Genomic DNA, 26548 nt, shown 5'->3' with positions numbered 1-26548 from the left:
CATATTTGATAGATTCTAACTTTTTCATTGATACCTTACATGACATACTTTGTATAAGATTTGTTACAATAACAGTGCTAGTTACATTGATATACAAGGTCATATTTCAATCATACAGAATCACAGCCATGATGGGGGAAAGGAGCTGTATATTGCCCTTGCAGGTCAGGTGACAGTTTTATTACTGATTTCAGAGTAGCAGCCGTGTTAGTCTGTGTTCGCAAAAAAAAAAGGAGTACTTGTGGCACCTTAAAGACTAACAAATTTATTTGAGCATAAGCTTTCGATGGAGTGAGCTGTAGCTCATGAAAGCTTATGCTCAAATAAATTTATTAGTCTCTAAGGTGCCACAAGTACTCCTTTTCTTTTAGCTTTATTACTATGTAACCATATGTACATATTTAGCTCCCAAAGGCCCACTAATGACTGGGGCCCCATTTTGCTGGATGCTACACAAACACAGATAGAAAGACACAGGTGTGACGGGTTGAATCACAGAAACGCCCTTGGGGCTGCCAACTGATGTGCCAAGACTACTTCTGCCCCTTCTTTCTCTGCCAGCTTGGGACTTCAGCACCCTGTCTTGTTGAGCCAGACATACCAGTCTGCTCCAACATAGACCCAGGGTCTGAACCACGTGCCCCAAAGCTGCAGACTTAACTGAAAGCAGCTTAAGAAATGTTCCTGTCTTTGACACTCAGATGCCCAACTCCCAACGGGGTCCAAACCCCAAATAAATCTGTTTTACCCTCTATAAAGCTTATACAGGGTAAACTCATAAATTGTTCGTCCTCTATAACAATGATAGAGAGATATGCATAGCTGTTCAGCCCCCCTCCCCCCCCCCCAGGTATTAATACATACCCTGAATTAATTAATAAATAAAAAGTGATTTTATTAAATACAGAAAGTAGGATTTAAGTGGTTCCAAGTAATAACAGACAGAACAAAGTGAATTACCAAGAAAAATAAAGTAAAACACACAAGTCCATATCTAATACAGTAAGAACTCTGAATACAGATAAAAACCTCACCCTGAAAGGAATTCCAGTAAGCTTCCTTTTACAGACTAGTCTCCTCCTAGTCTGGGTCCAGCAATCACTCACACCCCCTGTAGTTACTGACCTTTGTTCCAGTTTCTTTCAGGTATCCTTGCGGGTGGAGAGGCTATCTCCTTAGCCAGCAGAAGACAAAATGGAGGGGTCTCCCAGGGGTTTAAATAGACTTTCTCCTGTGGATGGACACCCCCCTGCCCCCCGTGTAGAATCCAGCTACAAAATGGACTTTTGGAGTCACATGGGCAAGTCACATGTCCATGTATGACTGAGTTTCTTACCACCCAAGCCAAATTCCTGCAAAAGCTCAGATGTGGACTGGCATCTTCAAGATCCATTGTCCGTTAAGTGCTTCTTGATTGAGCATTTAACTTGCACATTCCTTTCTCAAGAAGCTGACCAAATGCTTACAAAGGCTACTTAAAAAATCAAGCCAGTACACACGCAATATTCATAACTTCAAACACAGGTATACATATTTAGCTCCCAAAGGCCCACTAATGACTGGGGCCCCATTTTGCTGGATGCTACACAAACACAGATAGAAAGACACAGGAATACAGGAACTGCCAGCATGGATCAGAATCATGAGGGGAAGAGTTAGCAAAGTTCATTTTTCTAACTTGGTAACTTTTCCAAAGTTGGAGACATTTTTAAAAGTTAAAGTAGAAAAAGGGAAATGTTAAAAAGAGAGGAAAGAATTAAAAAACCAATAACTAGACATTCTATTCCATTCAGGAGCAAAAAAGGGAGAAAACAAAAATCCAAAATTTCAAAAAGTTGTTTTCATTTCTGAAGGTTGAATTGAAATGTGAATGTCAATTAAAATGAAATGAAATTTCAGATAGAATGAAAGCATTTAAAAAAATTGGAATCTAAATGAAAATATATTGTTTTATTTCATTCTGAAGTTTCCCCATGGAAAAAAATATCAAAATATGTACAACAGAAATTCATTGTTGGAAAAAACTATATTTTATTCTCTGTTTATTAATATTTCTAAAATGCTTTGAGACCCCTAAAAATCTCAGTCTGCAGATGAGCACAGGGTTAGTATTGAATTAACCCTTTGATCGAAGGCTAATTCCCAATAAGGCTTGTTTCTGCTGATTGTGTCTGGAATCTTTGTATAAGCTGAGGTTTGTGTTGGTCTCTCTAGGATTTGCTGCAGAATTCTCCGAACTCAATGACTGCAGTGGCCAACAACCCCCAGGGAATTGTGGTCCCAGCATCAGCGCTGCAGCCAGGGAACATCTCCATGGCAACGGTCAATTCACAAGTTGTGTCAGGTGGGAGGCGTGCAACGTACATCAGTGACCATGTTAGTCACATCTTTTGCATGCTTACGTTCTTTTCTTTAGATGACAAGGAAAAAAAAAACCTGAGTAAGAACAGGCAGAGCAAATGTCTGTGAAATGAAAGGTATGGCATGGAACTGGGCAGCACTTTGCACGTCCAAGTGTCTTCTGACTCAGATGTTGTGAAATGGGAACACCTGTCTTTCTGTTAAAGCTGAGATAATTAACTGCACAGCGGGAGAGCTCTGATGACTCTACTGGCTCTGCCTTCTTGGATCAGGGCTCACAATACTGCATGCTGGCCCCTTGGTAGCCAGTAGGTTCATTTTCATGTTACTGTCTCAGACCATTCTTTGTGAGCTGGGCAGTGTCTGTTATTTCAGCAACTCTAGTTCTGCTTTGGGTACTGACCTGTGGCCCAGGATCAATTTGTCCAGTGCAGAATTGATGTGTTTTTAAACAGAGCTGTAGTGATGATGCATCACCCTTCTGTCATCTCTGCTTTGCAGAATGTCAAATTCTGTAGCTCCAGGGATCTTCTGAGCCCCAGAAAAGGTTGGCAGTGTTCTATCCCCTCACAGCCGCTCCGGCTGGGGCTGCCCCAGGGCCCCAGAACCTGAGAGCTCTTGGCTTTGGAAGGGAATGACATTATTTTGTCATACTTTTACTGTGATCCTTGGCTTGAACGACAGGGATGGATCTAGACCCAGTTTTATCTGGCTAGTCCAATCCCTGTGCTTTTGCACTGGACAGTGTGCAGCCCTGCTCCTTTCAAAACTGACTTCTCACGACAACTCTGAGCTGCAGCTGAGACCAGTGACACCACTGGCCTTGAGCATGTGCCTCCCCTTGGCCAGCCTGGAGTGATAAATACCAGCTGTTTCCCTAAAACTCTGCTTTGAACCATATCTTTGTCAGGTGGAGCCCTTTACCAGCCTGTAACTATGGTAACATCTCAGGGCCAAGTGGTAACCCAAGCAATCCCACAAGGAGCCATACAGATCCAGAACACACAGGTAAGATGAGTGGGACTGAGAGGCCTGAAAGGGCTAAGCCAGAACACTGGTGTCCTTAAAGTTTTAAAAGGGGAACAACTACAGGGAAAGAGCATGGTCATTTTTCATTCATCCACTGCTCTCACATCTCCCTCTGCCCCCACAATCTCCTTTCATGCCCTGTCTCAGCTCCTTCTCTCTCTGGTCACATACGTGCTCTCACACTCTTTTTGCACATAATCTCATGTTCCCTCCTCTCACACTCTCCCCTTGGTGCTATCTTGAGCTCTCTCCCCTCTCACACTCACTCCTGCTCTCTCACCTAAATTGTGCAGGCAGACTCAGTTACAAACAACAGCTGCCACTGCTTTTAGCAGATTTTAGGTCCAGCAGTTCCTGACAATTTGCTTAGCAATGAGGAGCCAGACATTCTGTCAGCGGACAGCTCTCATTAAAATCAGTGGGGGGTAGGTACTCACACATGATGAGGCCTGGGACATCCAGCCAGACCTATGGTTAATGCAAGTGTGATGGATTGTCAAAGGGAGATCTGTGTTTTGATCCTTCATTAACACTCTGGCTTCGTAGTAAGTAACTGACCCGTGACATGTGAACGTCATTGAGGAGATGCAGACCCATGACTATGACCAGCCTGTGTGAAGTAAGTCAAAGGAAGGCTCTGATTTAGTTGGGGTTGGTCCTTTGAGCAGGGGGTTGGACTAGATGACCTCCTGAGGTCTCTTCCAACCCTAATCTTCTATTATTCTATGATAATCCACTTCTGAGGGGCAGGGAGATTCAGTGAAGTTATTCTCTGACCTTATTGCAATAGGTTTGACAGACTGATGGAGTCCTGTGCTTGCCCTATATGATAACATATTTCGGTAAGACGTTTTAGGATCTGAATCCCAAATATGTATGTGCTCCTGCTGTGGTTAGCTACATTATCTTAGTAGTGGGCTGCCTCATCCACTGAAGAGACTTGAACTAGCTAGGGCCTAATGTTTCAGAGAGTTCAGGGTCTGGTAATAAGAACTGCCCTCTGCTGAAATAAAGCTCTGTTCCTCCAGAGCTCTTTGGCAGTTCAGTGTTGCAGATCTTTGAAGCTTGGGAGAACAAAGCTAAACACCTTGTTTAGTTTTCTCTGTAAAAAATAAAACTATACACACGGAATGCAAAAAATACAATATAAAGTTAATGATAAAATTACAGTTAATCACACAAAAGTCAAGAGAGGTTAAACTAAAGGTTGCTCACACAACTGTAACTCTGCCTCTTTGTTTGAATGCATTATAAATACAGGGACCGATTCACCCACATGATGCACTCTTGTGATGCAAAGCAGCTATAAATCCATTTAAGCAGTGACTTAAGCTAGGTTTACAGCTGCTTTGCATCACAGTGGTGCAAAGCAGCTGGAGTGTACCTGTGAATCTGGCTCAGGTTTTAATTACATGATCACACACTCTTTCTCAAGATAATACAAAAACATATCATACTGGTCTTTTCTACAACTCAGACAGACACATATAACATCTTGTAGTGCTATGCAGTCCACAGAAGTCGTTTATATGAAATGTATGTGGAACACCACACTTAGACAACATGCTATGAACAACAACGAGTCATAACAACAAAGAATCATAAGGAAAATGCATTGGCTTTCACAGGGGTTTAGAATTAAATAATAAACTCTTCCATCAGGAACACACATACATTTGATGTCAGTTTGTAGGGGAAAAAAATCAGTTTTCTATTTACTTGAAGTGGTCTAGCTAGAAATGTGTTGATAACTTTCAAGCCGAGTGTAAATTCTGTACGCGGTTTACCCTGCGCTGAAGAGACAAGATTTAAAAGAACAAACATTCAAAAACAATTATGGCCTAGTTGGCAGATGTGACTGAGGCAATAGAAGCTGTGGATGTCCAGCACTTCTGAAAGGCACGTCCTTAACAAAGAAAGATGAATGCATTGAGTCTCAAAAGAGTGTTCAGAAATGCAGAGAGTTACAGTGAAAAAATACACAATAGTTAACCTTTTATTGTGAGGAATTGCAAATAGGCATTTCTCTGAGATAGCTACCAGTCTGGTTCATTCCAGAGCTACAGCTAAGGTGATTATCAGACATTTTAATGTGAATTAGGCTGAACTTGAGCAATTTATTGGAGGGTTATAGACAGACTTTAAGGTCAGAAGGGACCATCGTGATCATCTAGTCTGACCTCCTGCACATTGCAGGCCACAGAACCTCTGGCTGAGTTACTGAAGTCCTCAAATGATGGTTTAAAGACTTCAAGTTACAGAGAATCCACCACTGACACTAGTTTAAACCTGAAAATGACCCCTGTGCTGCTTGAGGCAACAGCAAATTTTTGAATGATCTGCATTGTATAGAATAAAAGTGATACAACAATATACAGCAGTGCACAGGATAATACATCTGTCCTGTCAACAAAAGATACGCCATAATCACTCATCCACTGCTCCCACGCACATGAATTATGGAGCTCAGTGAAAAGGTCCATTTGTTTTATTGTTCATCACTAGTTTGTTTCCATTTTATTCCCCCTCCCTTTTCATAAATTATAGGCATTTGCAGAAACTGATTCAGAATACTGAGATTTGTATTCACTGGGCTAAAGAATTTTCCCAGCCTTCCACTGGAAATGCGTAAAGACAGAGTCAAATCTAGCTGACAGATGTTCGTGCTTTTTTCATACAAAAAAACTATATCTGAAGGTAAGGGTTGCAGATTTAAGCACACAAAATGCCAGAAATAAGGTTGTCTGTTCAACCTAACTATATGCCTCCTTCATAACAGAAGCAGGGGTCCTTCTGCTTCTGTACTCATGTAATTAAAGACTGTCATAATACACACACACACACACACACACACAGAGGCAGATTTAAGGTTGCATTGGTGTTTCCTGCCCAGTTAGTGTTTGATTTTGTGGTTTTAACTTTCTTTTAATAAAGGTCGTGTGTGTGAAGTTTTAGGTTTTTTAAAAAACGAGTTATAAAAACTGAAATTCTGTCACACAGAACCATAATGGAGATTTTTAAGAGCAGGTTAGACGAATATCTGTCCAGGATGGTCTAGATAATACTTAGTCCTGCCATGAGTGCAGGGACTGGACTACATGACCTCTTGAGGTCTCTTCCACTCCTACGATTCTACAATGACTCCTCCCTTTGTGGTCTGAATCCAGTAGGGGAACAGCAGACACCACCAATTTGGTCAACTTAATTTACCCTCTCTACACACACATCATAAAAAAACTCATTGCATCTACTTCGAGATGAGATATGATGCAGAGTGGTCAAGTTATTCCATTTCTATGGTCGTGGCACAAACAATGACACCAACACTTTAAAATGACAACTTTGAAATATTTGCATTCGGCTGTTAAATAATATATAGTCATTAAACTAAGACAAAATTGGATTTTTTCTGATCTCAAAGCATCACAACAACAATAACCTGAGGGTTAAACAAAATCTAATAATAAATATATACAGGTATCATCATCATCCTCTTGTTCACCATTGTGGTCTCTGTTGGGAGATAGATAAGCTATTACCAGCAGGACAGTGGGGTGGGAGGAGGTATTGTTTCATGATCTCTGTGTGTATATAAAGTCTGCTGCAGTTTCCATGGTATGCATCCGATGAAGTGAGCTGTAGCTCACGAAAGCTCATGCTCCAATAAATTGGTTAGTCTCTAAGGTGCCACAAGTACTCCTTTTCTTTTTGCGAATACAGACTAACATGGCTGTTACTCTGAAATCTGTTGGGAGTGTGGGCATGACATTTTGGGGTACAATCCAGACCAGCGAGGAGCTGTGTTACCACTTGCCCTGAAACCTGGGGTGCCTCCCAATGCTTTGCTGCTGTAGCTCCCAACCTGGGCTCCTCACAAGCAGCCAAACAGCATGCAAGTCACCTCCTGAGTGTCTGTGTATAGCTTCAGGCCTGGTCCAGCAGCTCTGACCCCAGCAGCCTGTCAGCAAACACCAGCCACACTCTGGCTTCCAACAGCCTTGGTTACTACCTGCAGAGTGGTCCAAACACACTCCCAGAAACATGTGTTCTGCACAGTCCAGCCCTCTCCTGGACAGTCCAGGTGTGCTAGATCCATTGTCCCTCTAAGGGGATCAGTATACAACAGTCTTGTTTCTTTTAAATGGAGTTACCCAAACAAGTCACAGCACTGGATTCGTTTTGATTAAAGAATAAAACAAGTTCATCTAACTACAAAGAAACAGATTTTAAGTGAGTACAATTATTAAAGTCAGAAGTGTTTATAAGAGAAATAAAGATAAAACATTTTCTGAACTTAAACTAGACTTGGGTCAAGGTGAAGTTTTTACCACAGGTACCCAGTAACAGTGCCAATCAAATTCTCATGCCAGGATCTGCTCCCAGAGTCCAAAGGTTGTTTCTTTTGTCTTCTTAAGTGAAACAGAGAGAGCGAAGGTTAGGGAGAGATAGCGTGTTTCTACCCCTCACTTTTATAGTTCAGTCACCCATTGATGACAGGGACAAGGAGTCTCACTGTAAAAGAGGTTTCATGTTGTTGTTTGCTAAAATGCAGATTTGCCTTGTCTCCATATTGCAGTTTTGAGGACTTTGTTTAGTACTCATATGTAAATTGAGGTAAAACACACACATTCTTTTAAGACCTGCTTGACCAGGCCTGACTAACTGGGCCTACATGGGTTTGAACTTGTGCTACCAACATCATTCTGGGGAAATTCATAACTTTACAAATAATGTTGTTACACGTTTCATCATAATATTATTGACCAGTGAGTTATTAGTTTTCAAATTATATCTCACAAGGCATGTTTTTTACAGTGCGGAGTAGGGGTGCATTTGGTCACAATGGGTTACCACCAATCTTCATTGCCTTGCATGTATATAGTTCTGTACGGGGAAGATCGTTCTGACTACGGATAGTTGATTGTGTAGAAGCCCCTGCTGGTACAGGCACAAATAAGGTCTTGTAGAAGTTCAGATGCTATTGGTCCTTTGAAGAATGCAGGAAGTAGATTGTTATCCACATTTTTCCATCCAAGTGATGAAGGAGGATCCTGGGAACTACAGGCCAGTCAGCCTCACCTCAGTCCCCAGAAAAATCATGGAGCAGGTCCTCAAAGAATCAATCCTGAAGCACTTACATGAGAGGAAAGTGATCAGGAACAGCCAGCATGGATTCACCAAGGGAAGGTCATGCCTGACTAAGCTAATCGCCTTCTATGATGAGATTACTGGTTCTGTGGATGAAGGGAAAGCAGTGGATATATTGTTTCTTGACTTTAGCAAAGCTTTTGACATGGTCTCCCACAGTATTCTTGTCAGCAAGTTAAAGAAGTATGAGCTGGATGAATGCACTATAAGGTGGGTATAAAGTTAACTAGATTGTCGGGCTCAACGGGTAGTGATCAATGGCTCGATGTCTAGTTGGCAGCCGGTGTCAAGTGGAGTGCCCCAGGGGTCGGTCCTGGGGCCAGTTTTGTTCAATATCTTCATAAATGATCTGGAGGATGGTGTGGGTTGCATTCTCAGCAAATTTGCAGATGATACTAAACTAGGAGGAGTGGTAGATATGCTGGAGGGCAGGGATAGGATACAGAGGGACCTAGACAAATTGGAAGATTGGGCCAAAAGAAATCTGATGAGGTTCAATAAGGATAAGTGCAGGGTCCTGCACTTAGGACGGAAGAACCCAATGCACCGCTACAGACTAGGGACCGAATGGCTAGGCTGCAGTTCTGCGGAAAAGGACCTAGGGGTGACAGTGGATAAGAAGCTGGATATGAGTCAACAGTGTGCCCTTGTTGCCAAGAAGGCCAATGGCATTTTGGGATGTATAAGTAGGGGCCTTGCCAGCAGATCGAGGGATGTGATTGTTCCCCTCTATTCGACATTGGTGAGGCCTCATCTGGAGTAGTGTGTCCAGTTTTGGGCCCCACACTACAAGAAGGATGTGGATAAATTGGAGAGAGTCCAGCAAAGGGCAACAAAAATGATTAGGGGTCTGGAACACATGACTTATGAGGAGAGGCTGAGGGAACTGGGATTGTTTAGTTTGCAGAAGAGAAGAATGAGGGGGGATTTGATAGCTGCTTTCAACTACCTGAGAGGTGGTTCCAGAGAGGATGGTTCTAGACTATTCTCAGTGGTAGAAGATGACAGGACAAGGAGTAATGGTCTCAAGTTGCAGTGTGGGAGGTTTAGGTTGGATATTAGGAAAAACTTTTTCACTAAGAGGGTGGTGAAACACTGGAATGCGTTACCTAGGGAGGTGGTAGAATCTCCTTCCTTAGAAGTTTTTAAGGTCAGGCTTGACAGAGCCCTGGCTGGGATGATTTAATTGGGGATGGATCCTGCTTTTGAGCAGGGGGTTGGACTAGATGACCTCCTGAGGTCCCTTCCAACCCTGATATTCTATGATTCTATGATTATACAGGGTAAACTCATAAATTGTCCACCCTTTATAACACTGATAGAGAGATATGCACAGTTGTTTGCTCCCACAGGTATTCGTCACTAACTCTGGGTTCAGTAATAAGCAAAAAAATGATTTTATTAAGTATGAAAGGTAGGATTTAAGTGGTTCCAAGTAATAACAGACAGAACAAAGTAGGTTACCAAGCAAAATAAAACAAAACAAAAATGCAATTCTAAGCCTAATACAGTATGAAACTGAATGCAGGTAAATCTCACCCTCAGAGATGTTCCAATAAGCCTCTTTCACAGACTAGACTCCTTCTAGTCTGGGTCCAGCAATCACTCACACCCCCATATTTATTGTCCTTTGTTCCAGTTTCTTTCAGGCATTTCTTGGGGTTGGAGAGGCCATCTCTTAAGACAGCTGAAGACAAAATGGCGGGGTTTCCAGGGACTTTTATAGCCTTTCTCTTGTGGGCAGAAACCCATTTGTTCTTCTGTGCAAAGTCACAGCAACAAGATGGAGTTTGTAGCCACCTGGGCAAGTCATATGTCTATGAATGATTCAGCTTTTTGCAGGCTGACACCATTGTTTATATGTTAGTTTGAACATACCCAGGAAAGCTCAGATGTGGATTGGCATCTCCCAAAGTCCATTGTCGTTAAATGTTTCTTGATTAGGCACTTACTGAGAATAGTCCTTTCTCAAGCAGATGACCAAATGCTTCACTGATGCTACTTAGAATCAAACACATTGATCTACAAGTACATAGCCAGTATTCATAACTTCAAATACAAAAATGATACACAAATACAGACAGCATAATCATAACCAGCAAACTACAACCTTTCTATAGACACCCCACTTGACCTTCTCGGCACAAGACCTGGTGCAACCATAGGACCCTGGTTGCAACAATGATCTATACGGTCACAGTTCATGTCAATAACATCACAGGTATGTTGGTAAGCACATCCAGACGTGATTCAAGATCAGATGGCTTTGTCATATTGTTGATAACATGGGTCGTAGGAGTTTTAACATGCTCTTCATCCCTCTTCAATGCAGAGGCAAGGACTTATTTGTGGACTTAGTCTTCATTACTTCTTGTTAGGCCATTTCTTTCTCTCATAGCTTTTGCATATTCATAATATGAAACTATGCAGTTCAAACTGGGGGCATACAATCTACTGCTATTGGAGCACAAACTTCAGTGTGAGACTGAGCTGGTCAGCAAATTTGAACTGAAATTATGTAAAGCTATTATACTCACAATTTGAAAATTAAGAATTTGAGAACATTTCATGTTAGTATATTGCAATATGTCAACATCTGTCATATACTAAAGGCTTTATGATTTCTAAACAAATGCCCATGCAAAACCAATCAATTTTCAATACATTGTTGATTGGTAGCTTTGACCAACAAGTACACATTAATGTGCTGAAATTAACTTCTACAGTAAAAAATGTAGTTATGTTGCAGTGTTTCTGGAACTCTGGGGAAAAAAAACCAAAAGACTCATTTTGTTACTATCATTCAACCTTGCCTACAGGTTTATGGCACCACTTGACAGCTCCATATCATATCTCATCTAAATGTACTGTGACAGGGTCGGGCCAGATGGCTACAGGAGAGTGATAGAAGACAGATATATTAGCCCCAGGTTAAGCAGGTCCCTTTCCCCTGGGTAAGGTAACTGGGGCAGTTCCAAAACAATCAGGAACTTGCTGAAATCAATTAAGGCAGACAGGCTAATTAGGACACCTGGAGCCAATTAAGAAGCTGCTAGAATCTGACCTGGTGTCAGGGGTGGGATTTGGTGTGCACAGTGCGGTAGAAGAAGGAGGGTGTTATTATAAAAAAAAAGGAGAGGGTTTTTTGGTTTTTTTCCCCCACCACAATGGAGGAGGTAGTGCAGGCACTGATACAAGCCACAGTTGCCCAGCAGGAGGCTACCCGTGTCCAGGCAGCCACCCAACAGGAGGCAGTGCAGCTGCAGCAAGAGACTAATCGCCTGCTGATGGACCAGGCTGCTCAAGATCGCACTATGTTGCAGGAACTGGTAAACCAGGTAAAGGCCCTTATAGAGCTGAACCATGGCCATGATGCGACGCAGATCATATGGGCCAGCAATTGGCTGCAGAAAATGACGAGGGAGGAAGATGTAGAGGCATACCTCCTGGCCTTTGAGAGGACAGCCCTGCGGGAGGCTTGGACCCAAGAACAGTGGTCCGGAATCCTCGCTCCATTCCTGTATGGGGAGGCCCAGAAGGCCTACTATGATTTGCTTGAAGAGGCTGCGGCAGACTACCCCTAGCTGAAAGCAGAGATCCTGGCCAGATCTGGGGTAACGACCGCAGTGTGGGCCAAACAATATCATGAGTGGAGGTACCAGGAGAACAAAACCCTGCGGTTCCAGTTATATGACCTCATTCATTTTGCACGAAAGTGGTTACAAACTGAGTCCCAGAGTCCGGAGGAGATACTAGACATTCTGGTCATCGACCGGTACATGAGAGGACTACCACCAGACCTTTGCACCTGAGTAAGCCAGAACGAACCCTCCACCTACGATGAGATTGTCGCACTGGTGGAGAGGCAAAGGATGGCAAGGGAGCTGACCCGACCAGTTAAGGAAGAGGCACCCTGGGTTAAATTAGTAGCACCAAGCCCCAGAGCTCAGGCGACTGGGCCGCCAGGAGGGCCCAGGTAGAAAAAGAGAGGGGCTGAAGGCCCACCGGAGGCCATAAAGAGTCAGAGCACTGAGGGGGAAGAAGATAGTGTCATTAGACTCCCCAAACCAAGAGACCGGGGAATGCCTAGGGCTCCATACAGATGTTATGCCTGCGGGGAGTGGGGACACATAGCTGCACAGTGTCCCAGTGCCGAGGAGCCTATGCAGTGTAACCTGGGGAATTGGGCAGACCTATGATTCCTAATCCACCTGGTGGGGGTCACACTAACCCTGCATATGTACAGCAGACCAGTAAAACTAAATGGGGCAGAGACCACAGCACTGGTTGATTCGGGGAGTGCGATCATGCTTATTTCAGGGAAGCTTGTGAAATGTAGTCAGCTGCAACAAGTTCCAACAAGGGGATCGGGTGATGGTGTTGGTACCTACGGCAGAAAGCAAGCTTTTGGCCCAATGGCAGGGGCCCTATGAGGTGGTTGAACCCATGGGGGAAGTAACCTACAAGGTGTGGCAACCTGGATGCTGGAAACAAGAACAGATTTATCACATTAACCTCTTAAAGCCTTGTCACCAGCGAGAGGCATGTGTAGTGGCCCAAGAGACCCCAATCCAGGATAATAATAAAATAACCTGCAGGAGCAGATGAGGATATCCACTGATCTGACAGCGAAACAGAAGAAGGAGGTAACTGAGATGATCAACCAATACCAGGACATGTTTTCGACCAAACCAGGCCGGACCACTGAAGCATATCACCACATTATCACAGACCCTGGGGCGAAGGTAACATTAAGGACCTACCAGGTCCTAGCGGCAAAAAGGGAAGAGATCAAGACAGAGGTGAAAAGGATGTTGGAGCTGGGAGTCATTGAAGAGTCCAACAGTCAGTGGTTGAGCCTGATTGTGTTGGTGCCCAAACCCGATGGCACCACTAGGTTTTGTAATGACTTTTGCCAGCTGAACGAGCTATCCAAATTTGATGCCTATCACGTAGCCCATATTGATGAGTTAGTTGACTACCTGGGCAATGTCCAATTTTTGACCACCCTTGATTTAATAAAGGGATACTGACAGATTCCCCTTACCAAAGAAGTGAAAGAAAAGACAGCATTCTCTACACCAGAGGGTCTGTTTCAATATACTGTTCTTCCTTTTGGACTGCATGGGGCACCTGCCACCTTCCAGCGTCTTACGGACAAGCTCCTGCGGCCCCATACCAGTTATGCAGCTGCATACCTGGATGATGTGATTATTGACACCCCCGACTGGGAGACCCACTTGGAAAAGGTGGAAGCGGTACTGGACATGCTAAGATGGGCAGGCCGCACAGCCAACCCAGCCAAGTGTCCTGTAGGGCTAGCCAAGGCTAAATACCTTGGCTACATTGTAGGAAGGGGCATGGTCAAGCCCCAACTAAACAAACTGGAGGCTATCGAAAATTGGCCCTGGCTGACTCGGAAAATACAAATCCGGGCATTTCTGGGTGTGGTGGGGTACTACCAGCAATTTATTCCCCATTTCACCACCAGAGCAAGTCTCCTGATGGACCTGATAAAAGCCTGGGGTCCAGACATGGTGAAGTGGACAGATGCCGCAGAGAAAGCATTCACAGATCTCACGACAGCCCTCTGCAGTAACCCCATGCTTATAGCCCCAGACTTCAACAAAAAATTCATTTTACTGACAGATGCATCTGAAGTCAGATTGGGAGCTGTCCTGTCGCAAATGGTCGGAGACAAAGAACACCCGATCCTCCACCTCAGCAGAAAACTCCTCCTGAGAGAGCAGAACTATGCAGTGGTTGAGAGAGAGTGCCTTGCTGTGAAATGGGCCATGGAAACACTAGTTATTACCTGCTGGGACGATGGTTTACCCTTGTGACTGACCATGCACCCCTCCAGTGGATGCAACGAAATAAAGAGAAGAACGCAAGGGTGACCAGATGGTTCCTGTCCCTACAACCTTTCCAATTCATTATACAACACCCGGCTGGAAGCCACCATGACAATGCAGATGGCTTGTCATGGGTACACTGCCTGACATACCTAGTTGCCCAACCCCATGGTGTTGAGCCGGGGGGAGGGTATGTGACAGGGTAGGGCCAGATGGCCACAGGAGAGTGATAGAAGACAGATATCTTAGCCCCAGGTTAAGCAGGTAAGGTAACGGGGGCAGTTCCAGAACAATCAGGAACAATCAGGAACTTACTGAAACCAATTAAGGCAGACAGGCTAATTAGGACACCTGGAGCCAATTAAGAAGCTGCTAGAATCAATTAAGACAGGCAGGCTAATCAGGGCACCTGGTTTAAAAAGGACCTCACTTCAGTCAGCGAGGGGCGCACAAGGAGCTGAGAGTGAGAAGGCGTGCTGCTGGAGGACTGAGGGATACAAACGCTCTCTGGCATCAGGTGGAAGGTCCTGTGGTGAGGATACAGAAGATGTTGGAAGGAGGCCATGGGGAAGTAGCCAAGGGAGTTGTAGCTGTCACACAGGTGTTACACAAAACACTGTAGACAGCTGTGATCCACAGGGCCCTGGGCTGGAACCCGGAGTAGAGGCCAGGCCCAGGTTCCCCCCATCCTCCCAACTCCCTATTGGATACAGGAAGTGTTGACCTGGACTGTGGGTCCCACTAGGTGGACCAGCAGAGACTGCAGGGATTGTTCTCCTTCTTTTTCCCCATGCTGGCCAGTGATGAGCTTAGCTTAGTGAACGGCAGTTTGAGCCACTAGCAAAAGTGGCCAAACTGAGGGCCGCCCTGAATCTCTGAGGCGAGCAAATCTGCCAATAAGCGCAGGACCCACCAAGGCAGAGGCAGAACTTTGTCACAGTACATAAAATAAACTTTCAAATGATATGATATGTGTGCACTGTGACGGGGCAAGGCCAGATGGCTTGAGTGAATTAGTGACAAACAGGTATGTTAGCCCCTGGCTAAACAAATCCCTGGTACCATGCTAAGCAAATGGCAGTTGCTTCAGGTTAATCAAGACACCTGGCGCCAATTAAGATCCTTCTAGAAAGGAGTGGAGCTAGCTAGGTTGATTGGGACACCTGAAGCCAATCAAGGGCTGGCTGGAACTAGTTAAAAGTTAGTCAGTGAGGTGCGCATGTCAGGAGCTGTAGGAGGAAGCCACACTGTTGGAGGAACTAAGCAGTACAAATCCATATCAGGTGCAAGGAAGGAGGCCCTGAGGTATTGGTGAAGGAGATATTGAGTGGGGGCTGCTGTGAGGAAGTGGCCCAGGGAATTGTACATGTCCTATTTCCAAAAAGTCAGCTACCATAGCTGCTACTATTAGGGTCCCTGGGCTGGAGCCTGGAGTAGAGGGCGGGCCCAGGCTCCCCCCTCCCTTCCCCAATTAATCACTGAGGCTGGGAGACAACAGAGACTGTGCGAGGGAAGGTTGCTTCTCCTCAGCTCCCTTGCTGGCTTATGATGAAAATGGCTCAGTAATCTGTGACCCTTGCCTCTAGAGAGAGAAGGACTATGTGGAGGGTCACAGTAAGCTTCTGAGGTTAGTGAAATCCGCCAGGAAATGCAGGACCCACGGAGACAAGGACAGAGCTCTGCCACAGCACATATGGGTGGGTACATTAAACTCCAAATGCATAGCCTTTTTTGGAGAACTGCCACATACCTACAAGAACTTCAGATCCACAGTACAGACATCTACTATTTGAGTTAAAGAGTTAAAGTGGTGGCAACAGATGATTATCCTCAGTGTGGATCAGCCACTACAGTGGAACATGGCACACACTATGCTACATAACCAAGAAAACCTACCATTTTCTGCATTATGTTGTGCTCTCTTGTCCATACACTGTCACTGACCCACAGGATTAGATCTAGTTCTATTGATCCAGGGATGAGGAATCAGGGATCCCTATTTTCTGGGCTATGTTATGCAGAAGGATCATGTATATGATCACAATGGCCCCTCTTGGCTCCCAAATCTAAGGGGGTGCTATTTATTATTTGTATTATCACACTGCCTATGAGCCATCATCATGGACCAGGACCCCACTCAGATTAATATATTATGATGCCAGAAGGAAGTATTGTGATTATCTAGTTTGATCTCATGTATAACACAGGCCTGTATTAATAATTCCTGTTTGAACTAGTGCAGATCTTTTAGAAAAACATCTGAACATTTCCAGGGATGGAGATTCCACCACAAACCTTGGTAAATTGTTCCAATAGTTAATTACACTCGTTAAAACTTTGCACCTTATTTGTAATCTGAATTTGTCTAGCTTCAATGTCCAGACATTGGATCATGTTCTACCTTTTTCTGTTAGATTGAAGAGCCCTCTATGAAATTTCTGTTCTCCATGTAGGTACTTCTAGACTGTGATCAAGGCAACCCCTAACCTCCTCTTTGATAAGCCAAATAAATGGAGCTCCTTGAGTCTTTCACTATAAGGCATGTTTTCTAATCCTTCAATCATTCTTGTGGCTATTTTCTGAACTCTCACCAATTTTTCAACATTCTTCAAGTGTGGACATCAGAACTGGACACAGGATTCCAGTAGTGGTTGCAACAGTGCCAAATACAGAGGTAAAATAACTTCTCGACTCCTACTCAGGATTCTCCTGTTTATACATTCAAGTATCGCATTAGTTCTTTTTGCCACAACATCACACTGGGAGCTCATGTTCTGCTAATTATCCACTCTGACCCCCAAGTATTTTTCAGAGTCACTGCTTCCCAGGATAGAGTCCCGCATCATGTAAGTATGGTCTACATTCTTTGTTGCTAAATGTATGACTTTACATTTGGCTGAATTGAAATACATATTGTCTGCTTGTCTCAGTTTACCAATCAGTCCAGATTGCTCTGCATCAGGGACCCAGCCTCTTCATTATTTGCCATTCCCCTCAATCTTTGTGTCAGCGGCTGATATTTTTTCCTTCCAGATCATTGATAAAAATGTTAACTAGCATAAGGTCAGGAACTGATTCCTGTGGGACCCCACTTAGAAATACAAGTGCTCAGTGATGATTCTCTGATTACAATTGCATTTTGAGACCTATCAGTTAGCAATGTTTTTTAATCCATTTAATGTGTGCCAAGTTGATTCTGTATCATTCTAGTTTCTCAATCAAAATGTCATGCCATATCAGTTTTCAATCCACCACAATATTATTATGAGGGTCAGAGCCATAGTTTTTCTGTAGCACTCAGCAAAAGAAGTTATATAAATCTGAAAATGTTCAAAGTGCTCATTTTTTTGAGAGGGTCTATATTTTGGGAACCCCTTGACCAAATAACCCTAAATTTATAGCACAATGTATATCCCAGTCCCTCTTGTAGCATAACACATTTTATGACAAACCCCCTAGGGAAGTGGATTTTTCAGCACTTGGAAAGTCAGTTCTTAAACAGAAAGTTCTTTTCAACCTGAACTATGGAAATGGCAGCCTTCCATAATACTGCCTGCACCCAAGGCAGAAAATTCCAAAGGGAGCCCCTTGACATCCCGCACAGATGGCTGTGGGCACCATCTCAGTGGTATGGAGATGCCATCCATTATTTATAATTTTTAATTATTTTTGTGTGGGGGAGACCTGCTCATTTGAGACATGAACATTTTGGAGAATTCAGTGGCCGCATCACTCATGTGTAAGCCTACTTTTTAGTCATAGGTATTTTTAGTAAAAGTCATGGACAGGTCACGGGCAGTAAACAACAATTCACGGCCCGAGACCTGTCCATGACTTTTACTATAAAACTTGAGCCGTGGGACCACGAGTGCTCTGGGGAGGTGGGTGGCAGCACACAGCCCAGGACCCCTGCTGGTGCTGGGAGGGGGGACCAGGCGGCAGCGCATGGTGTGGGACCCCCTACTGGTCCTGGAGGGGGGGAGGGTTGGCAGGGCTGGCGGGCTTCCTACCCAGATCCAACCGGCATGTCTCTGCAGCTCATAGGGGGAGGGGCGGCCATGGGGGCTTCACGTACTGCTCCCACCACAATGCCGGCTCTGCAGTTCCCACTGGCTGGGAACCGCAGCCAATAAGAGCTGCGGGGCTGGCACATGCAGGAATGGGCAGCGTGCGGAGCCCCCGGCCACTCCACCTAGGAGCTGCATGGACATGTCAGTGGGAGCCAGGGAGCGCCCCCCCCGGTAAGTGCCGCCAGGCACCCCAACCCCCTGCCCCAGCCCTGAGCCCCCTCCCACACTCCCAAACTGCTCAGAAGTCACGGAGGTCATGGAAAGTCATACTCACGTGTTCTCCAGAAAAGCTACCTGATGGATGGGAGGCTGTGAAAGATCTGGTGAGACTGACTTTGTTTATGTCTCTAACAACATGGGATGGGGTGGTAAAAATCACTGGGATATGAAACTATTCAAATACAAAGCGTAAGACCCAGGATCAAACTTCCTGAAGACTACCCTGCTGCTTTGTTTGATATAGAAAAGCACCCAGGGAATGAATAAGAGCCCGAAGGAGCCCGCCCCTTTTCTCTCTGCATCCGATCACAGTGCAGACTCCATTACTCCGAGACAGCGAGCCCTCTCCCCTTTTGACCCTAGCTAAGAGCAGAGTAGCTAATTTTGTTCACCTGCCACAGTCCCCAGTAAATTCTGCGTAGGTATTTCTTGCCATTGCAAATGAATTCCAGTTAGTTTCTTCCCTTGGCATGCTCTGACCTGGGGAAAATCAAGCTTCTAGTGCTACACAGGTGAGACCCTGCATTTCAGTTTCAACATTTCACTCTGCATCAGTGGAAACCAGATAGCACCTGAACAGCCTTGGAGCCCTTTGAACTTGCACTCACCTTCTTTTCACATTAATGCATTTATTTCTCATTTTACCAAGCTTAATAAAACCCTTGGAAGTGCATTTTCACTACTGCATCCTCCCTGGTCCATACCTTGTCCTCAGCTCTTTGAGCCTGAATGAGGAAGAAAAAATAAAATCCAAATCTAGGTTCTTTTTAATGTATAAAGGGAATTGCTGGCTCAGATCATACAGTGAAACTGATCAGTTGTGTGAAATACAAGTATGCAGGGAATATTGTGGCAGTGACAGAGCCCTGGACAAGCACCTCCTGATGCTATTCCTCTTCTGCCTGGGTAATTTATTCAGCCTAGGCCCTGCAATACATCACAATCTTTGCCTGAGGGAATCATTTATACCTGACACAGGGCTGCCATAATGATGTTTAATTCATACAGGAGAAGTGTTTTGATGAAGAACCTAAAAAGAAAAGAAAAGGCTTTAAGTTGATGTTGAGATTTCAGCCAGTTTCCTGTAACTTCATTAAAACTCTTCTCTTTCTGCTTCCCAAGAATATATATAGTGCCACCTATCCACCTTGTTACCTCCGTTAACGCCAATCTCCTCATGGGTTTTGATGGACAGGCCTGGGTTCTTCTGGATCCTGCCATCTGCTCAACAGAATGTAACTTCTTTTTCTTCCCATATGAATGTATTTGGCAGCGCCTCCACCTGCCTCGCTCCTTTCTGGCAGAGTCACCAGGGCAGCTTGGGAGGAAAAGTCTAATCACAGGGAAACCCCCACTTACTTGCAGACAGTTGCAGACTACCAAGAGATAACAAAAACACGTTACAATATATTTACCAGTAATTCTATAAAACAGAAGGTGAATATAACATAACAGGGTAAAACACTATTCTCAGGGTCACCGGTGTCAATGCTGATAATACTTGTGAATTTCCCTGGCATGTGACCTGATATAGCAAATGTACAATTAGTGTCCCATTGGGATGCGTATTTCACAGGGGTCCTTGATAACTGTGACCATGAGATCTTCGGTGCAGCAGCAGCTACCAGTGTGGCTGACTGGGTTCAATACAGCCCAAAGGACTCACATGTGGTAGGGTGGTAAGTCCCTCTGCAGATTTAATAGGCAGCAGGTAATACAATCCCCAAACCTTTCCCCCCAGGCTTGAGGACACAGTTCAGGGAGTAGGGGTCTCCCAGACAATTTCTCTGATAAGCTAACTGAAGGATGGTGCACTCACAACTCCATGATGGAGCCGCAGGTTCAGACATGGCTCTGGACTCCTCAGCACTGCAGAGGGGCTGATGATCACTGCTGGCAGGCGTCCTCTCCATGCAGGAGTCAGTCTGCTTCTGGTGCCAGGATTTCCCCTCCCCCTCAAGGGGTGCAGGGCTCACGGTGCAGGTTACAATAACTCTACTAAACTCCAAACTGTAGTCTCCGGCCCTAGTGCTCGACACACTCCCAGCAGGTGGCAGCCCTGGATAAGCACCCGGAGCAGAGGTGGCCATGTGGTGACTGATCTCACCTAGGGACCTTGGGTGCTAACTTAGCCAGGCTGGGGGGAAGTTTTCCCAACAAAACTCTACAAACTGGGTGTTGCCTTGGAGCGGGAAAGGCTCACGCTGTGGGATCTTGCTTTCAGGTCCCCAGAGGCTAGTTCTCAGGGGGAACCTTGCACGCAGGCCTGGGACTCACCAGTCCTCCCCATCCCTGACAGGCAGTCCTGCCCTTACCCCGGCTGGCTGCAGACTGCTCCAAAATGACTTCTCCCCTTTGGGGCTCCCTGGGAAGGGCATCTCGCTCCCTATTGGTCAGGCTAGGTCTTCTAACTTGGCTTTCCCTTGTCAATCATTTGCTCTAAGCAGGCTCCTGCAATCCTTCCCCAAACCAGCAGGGCCCCTGTTCTACATAGTGGCTCTCCTCTCTCCCTCTGGGTTGCTGACCAGACTCTGAGTCTCTCCTTGGCCTCCTTCCTTCCTTACAAGGGACAATGTGCCTCTTGCTGAACTACCATCACACTGAGCCCCAGGAATCTCCCTGGGGGTTATGTATTTATGCACACACACCTTTCTGTTTAAAACCATGTTTCTCCGCTGTTCCAGAAATAATCTCACATGTTTAACGTTCGTTAATGGATTGAGGGTTTTCATCTCAAGCAGCAAATGATTGTTCAGAAAAAAGGAAGTTACTGCTACTCCTGCCTAAGGCTAACTGGGTTCTGTGTCTGATGTGGGCAACGCAGGCAGCATCTGGGCCTGCAGGGAATATATTTGAATGATACTTTGCATTGGCACTTAGCGTCAGTTGTGCCAAATTGGAATATTTTTTCAGTAGGAAAATTTTATCAAGCTTGCCTGCCAGATTCATTGTATTTGCAGTCCGGCAAGACCAGAGCCGCCTGTAAGGAGCTTCCAGAGGAATCCATATGCAGTACTTAATACCCTAGAACTCTGCTACATATTCTTAAATTGCCGTGTACTGGCACCTTACCTGTTACTATTTACATATATACAGACATAGCACATTCTTTTACCACCATCTCCACATTCTAGTTAGACCTTGGACAGCTCAGTTCAGCAGCCAGTAGAGCTGTATCACTGCTGACCACTCAGGGTAGACAAAGGCAAGCTGGAGTTTGCATTGATTGAGCTAATCAAGATTTAAAACTGGAGCAAATCTGGATTAACAGTGATATGGCTGCACCAGACACTGGCCCCCCAGTTGCTGAATTGAGATTATCCCCAAGAGCAGACAAGGACTCTGACTCAGCTCAATCACTTTGATGTGAACTTAATGAAAACAACAGGTACAAGCAAGAGTGATGAAGGAGTTACTATTTACCACATCACCTCCAGTAAAGAAACACTAAAATCTCTCTTTTTCCATTTGCCAATCCTACATCTTCATTGAGAAATGAAGTATTTTACGCCAGCTTACAGAAGAAAGGCTTTAATAAAATCCATCTTAAACCATTTTGCTTTTACCTCTGTGAATGGCAGAAAGCTCGGCAGCCCAGCAGAGTCACCGTGAAATCAAGCAGCCATTGTGTGTTTTGTCACCATGGCAACACAGTTTTACCTGCACTGTTATTTAAGCTTTTCTTTCTCCTTTCCTGCCCTGTAGGTTAACCTGGATCTGACCTCCCTCCTTGACAGTGAAGATAAAAAGTCAAAGAACAAACGGGGAGTCCTACCGAAGCACGCTACCAATATAATGCGATCCTGGCTCTTCCAGCATCTTATGGTGAGAGAAGTCAACAAGCATGTAAGAGAGTTTAAGCAGGGACAGGTTTTAAGGGTACTCGTCTTACACTGCCTCTTCATGAGAGAATAGTTAATATGTGCTAATGCTTTGATAAAATGTCGTACAAAAATCTTCAGGAGATATGGATAAAAACCTTATTTTCTTTAACGAAGAGGAAGAATGATGTTATGTATGAATTTAAACCTTAAGAATGTAAATGAAGGAATTTTTAAGAAATCGAATTAATGTCACACCACTTATTCCATTTGTTTATTTTTTGTATTTCTCTCAGCCTGGAGCATGGCAATAGACTAAGTGGCTTCATTTCAGGGTCTAACCAATCGTAGCTTCGTGCATGTGCATAGACCTTTCAGTATTCGGGATGGAAATGCCACACAGGCACATTTATTTCTTTAAAAACACACCTTGAAACTTTTCTGTTGGGCTTAGGTTTTGCAAAGCTTGTTTCCACAAAACCTAAATTTTGGGTCAATTTGACCCGTCATGTGCTCCTTGAAAAGGTCTTGCATGACAAAGATGAATATTTATTATCAAGGAAAATGAAGTGCAAAAGACAGCACCAATATGGCTACACAGAAAAAAGTCACAAAATCAGAAAATGCATGGGCGAAGGTGTGTGCAGCAATGTTAATGCAGGGCTTGTCTACATGGTATGGCAGGGCACACTTAGAAGGCTGTGATTTCTCAAGTGAACCAAAGGATTACCCACTAAGTGGCCTGTGTTGACCCTGCTGGTGAAGTTCCATGGTGCACATTAACACGATAAAGTACTATGCTAATGTGCAATAGGGAACTTTTAGTTCATGCATGGACCACTTAGTGCACAAGATCTTGATGCGCTTGTGCATTGCTGCACTGTGTAGACGAGCCCCCAGTACTGTTGTACATCCTGTGGATTTTAGGTGTACATTTTATAACTTAAGGAAAACTATATTAAGATATACAATTAACAAAACAAATAGAGAAAACCACAAAACTGTGCTTAACACAGGGCCCGATTATCCCTCCGGGGGAAGATATAGAAAAAGGAGCTTAGAGGGAAGAAAATTCTGTGTAGCTACCCTTTTAGCAAACTGGGTGGATAGTGTTCACTAAATCTTGTGGATCCCTAGGTGCCCACCTGATCCATGGCTGATTAACTGGAGGACAGGGTCATTAGTGTGGAGATCTTGTAGCTCCACAAAGGTTGTGGCTCTCCAGTGAAGCCACACTCCCTCCTGCTTTTATATGCTGGAAAGAAGTATTCTCCACCATGGAGGGGACCCACAGAAAGACTCCCAGTGATGATAATAGGCTTTTGATCAGTTCCTACATGCCTGCCACATTTCCAGATCCAGCATATCTTTGTGCTAAAAGGAGTGGTTGAGCATTCTGAAAACAAGAAAGACCATTTTCTTACATGTTAGGAAACAGATAGGCAGCCAGTGAAGGACTCCGAGGAGCGGTAATGGGTTGTGCAGCCTGTCCCTACCCCTCAGAACTCATAGTAAAAAGCTAAGTTGCTCTGAAACTCAAAATCATAGAATCATAGAATATCAGGGTTGGAAGGGACCTCAGGAGTTCATCTAGTCCAACCCCCTGCTCAAAAGCAGGACCCATCCCCAATTAAATCATCCCAGCCAGGGCTCTGTCAAGCCTGACCTTAAAAACTTCTAAGGAAGGAGATTCTACCACCTCCGTAGGTAACGCATTCCAGTGTTTCACCACCCTCTTAGTGAAAAAGTTTTTCCTAATATCCAATCTAAACCTCCCCCACGGCAACTTGAGACCATTACTCCTTGTCCTGTCCTCTTCCACCACTGAGAATAGTCTAGAACCATCCTCTCTGGAACCACCTCTCAGGTAGTTGAGAGCAGCTATCAAATCCCCCCTCATTCTTCTCTTCCGCAGACTAAACAATCCCAGTTACCTCAGCCTCTCCTCATAAGTCATGTGTTCCAGACCCCTAATCAGTTTTGTTGCCCTTCGCTGGACTATCTCCAATTTATCCACATCCTTCTTGTAGTGTGGGGCCCAAAACTGGACACAGTACTCCAGAGGAGGCCTCACCAATGTCGAATAGAGGGGGACGATCACGTCCCTCGATTTGCTCGCTATGCCCCTACTTATACATCCCAAAATGCCATTGGCCTTCTTGGCAACAAGGGCACACTGCTGACTCATATCCAGCTTCTCGTCCACTGTCACCCCTAGGTCCTTTTCTGCAGAACTGCTGCCTAGCCATTCGGTCCCTAGTCTGTAGCTGTGCATTGGGTTCTTCCGTCCTAAGTGCAGGATCCTGCACTTATCCTTATTGAACCTCACCAGATTTCTTTTGGTCCAATCCTCCAATTTGTCGAGGTCCCTCTGTATCCTATCCCTGCCCTCCAGCGTATCTACCACTCCTCCCAGTTTAGTATCATCCGCAAATTTGCTGAGAGTGCAATCCACACCATCCTCCAGATCATTTATGAAGATATTGAACAAAACCGACCCCAGGACCGACCCCTGGGGTACTCCACTTGACACCGGCTGCCACCTAGACATGGAGCCATTGATCACTACCCAGTGAGCCTGACAATCTAGCCAACTTTCTACCCACCTTATAGTGCATTCATCCAGCCCATACTTCTTTAACTTGCTGACAAGAATACTGTGGGAGACTGTGTCAAAAGCTTTGCTAAAGTCAAGAAACAATACATCCACTGCTTTCCCTTCATCCACAGAGCCAGTAATCTCATCATAGAAGGCGATTAGATTAGTCAGGCATGACCTTCCCTTGGTGAATCCATGCTGACTGTTCCTGATCACTTTCCTCTCATGTAAGTGCTTCAGGATTGATTCTTTGAGGACCTGCTCCATGATTTTTCCAGGGACTGAGGTGAGGCTGACTGGCCTGTAGTTCCCAGGATCCTCCTTCTTCCCTTTTTTAAAGATTGGCACTACATTAGCCATTTTCCAGTTATCCGGGACTTCCCCCGTTCGCCACGAGTTTTCAAAGATAATGGCCAATGGCTCTGCAATCACAGCCGCCAATTCCTTTAGCACTCTCGGATGCAACTTGTCCGGCCCCATGGACTTGTGCACGTCCAGCTTTTCTAAATAGTCCCTAACCACCTCTTTCTCCACAGAGGGCTGGCCATCTCTTCCCCATTTTGTGATGCCCAGCGCAGCAGTCTGGGAGCTGACCTTGTTAGTGAAGACAGAGGCAAAAAAAGCCTTGAGTACATTAGCTTTTTCCACATCCTCTGTCACTAGGTTGCCTCCCTCATTCATTAAGGGGCCCACACTTTCCTTGGCTTTCTTCTTGTTGCCAACATACCTGAAGAAACCCTTCTTGTTACTCTTAACATCTCTCACTAGCTGCAGCTCCAGGTGCGATTTGGCCCTCCTGATTTCATTCCTACATGCCCGAGCAATATTTTTATACTCTTCCCTGGTCATATGTCCAACCTTCTACTTCTTGTAAGCTTCTTTTTTATGTTTAAGATCCGCTAGGATTTCACCGTTAAGCCAAGCTGGTCGCCTGCCATATTTACTATTCTTTCGACACATCGGGATGGTTTGTCCCTGTAACCTCAACAGGGATTCCTTGAAATACAGCCAGCTCTCCTGGACTCCTTTCCCCTTCATGTTAGTCCTCCAGGGGATCTTACCCATCCGTTCCCTGAGGGAGTTGAAGTCTGCTTTCCTGAAGTCCAGGGTCCATATCCTGCTGCTTACCTTTCTTCCCTGCATCAGGATCCTGAACTCCACCAACTCATGGTCACTGCCTCCCAGATTGCCATCCACTTTTGCTTCCTGGATTGTCTGTGCAACTTGCTGGATTGTCTATGCAATTCTTTTACCATCTGCCCCCTGCCTTATTAGTGATGAGACCACAGGGTTGCATCTCTTAGGGTAATTTACACACTTCCTAAGATGTCTACATTTTCTCCCTTTTTATTATGAGTGCTCTGTGCACCTGCTAGCTAGAGCAAGTAGGGAATCTGGCTGCATCAGATATAGAGATATCAGAAAACCAAGCACCTATGTACAGTG

General features: G+C 44.9%; 1 protein-coding gene across 13 annotated transcripts in view; it reads left to right on the top strand.

Annotated features, from left to right (window-relative positions):
* The window catches only part of PKNOX2 (PBX/knotted 1 homeobox 2), a 753686-nt gene that overhangs the window by 615395 nt on the left and 111743 nt on the right, over positions 1-26548 (top strand). For 10 of the 13 annotated variants that reach the window (XM_048827274.2, XM_048827271.2, XM_048827275.2 and 7 more), the window contains 3 exons: positions 2215-2344; positions 3272-3369; positions 22388-22528. In XM_048827274.2, coding sequence (XP_048683231.1) covers positions 2215-2344; positions 3272-3369; positions 22388-22528 — 369 coding nt within the window. The remainder of the gene's footprint in view (positions 1-2214; positions 2345-3271; positions 3370-22387; positions 22529-26548) is intronic. The other 3 variants (XM_048827270.2, XM_048827277.2, XM_048827276.2) reach the window with 3 other exon arrangements.

This window comes from Caretta caretta, chromosome 22 (genome assembly GCF_965140235.1).
Source record: "Caretta caretta isolate rCarCar2 chromosome 22, rCarCar1.hap1, whole genome shotgun sequence".
Lineage (NCBI taxonomy): Eukaryota > Metazoa > Chordata > Testudines > Cheloniidae > Caretta > Caretta caretta.
The sequence above is the reverse complement of the archived record's forward strand: the minus strand, read 5'-3'. Positions and strand labels throughout refer to the sequence as shown.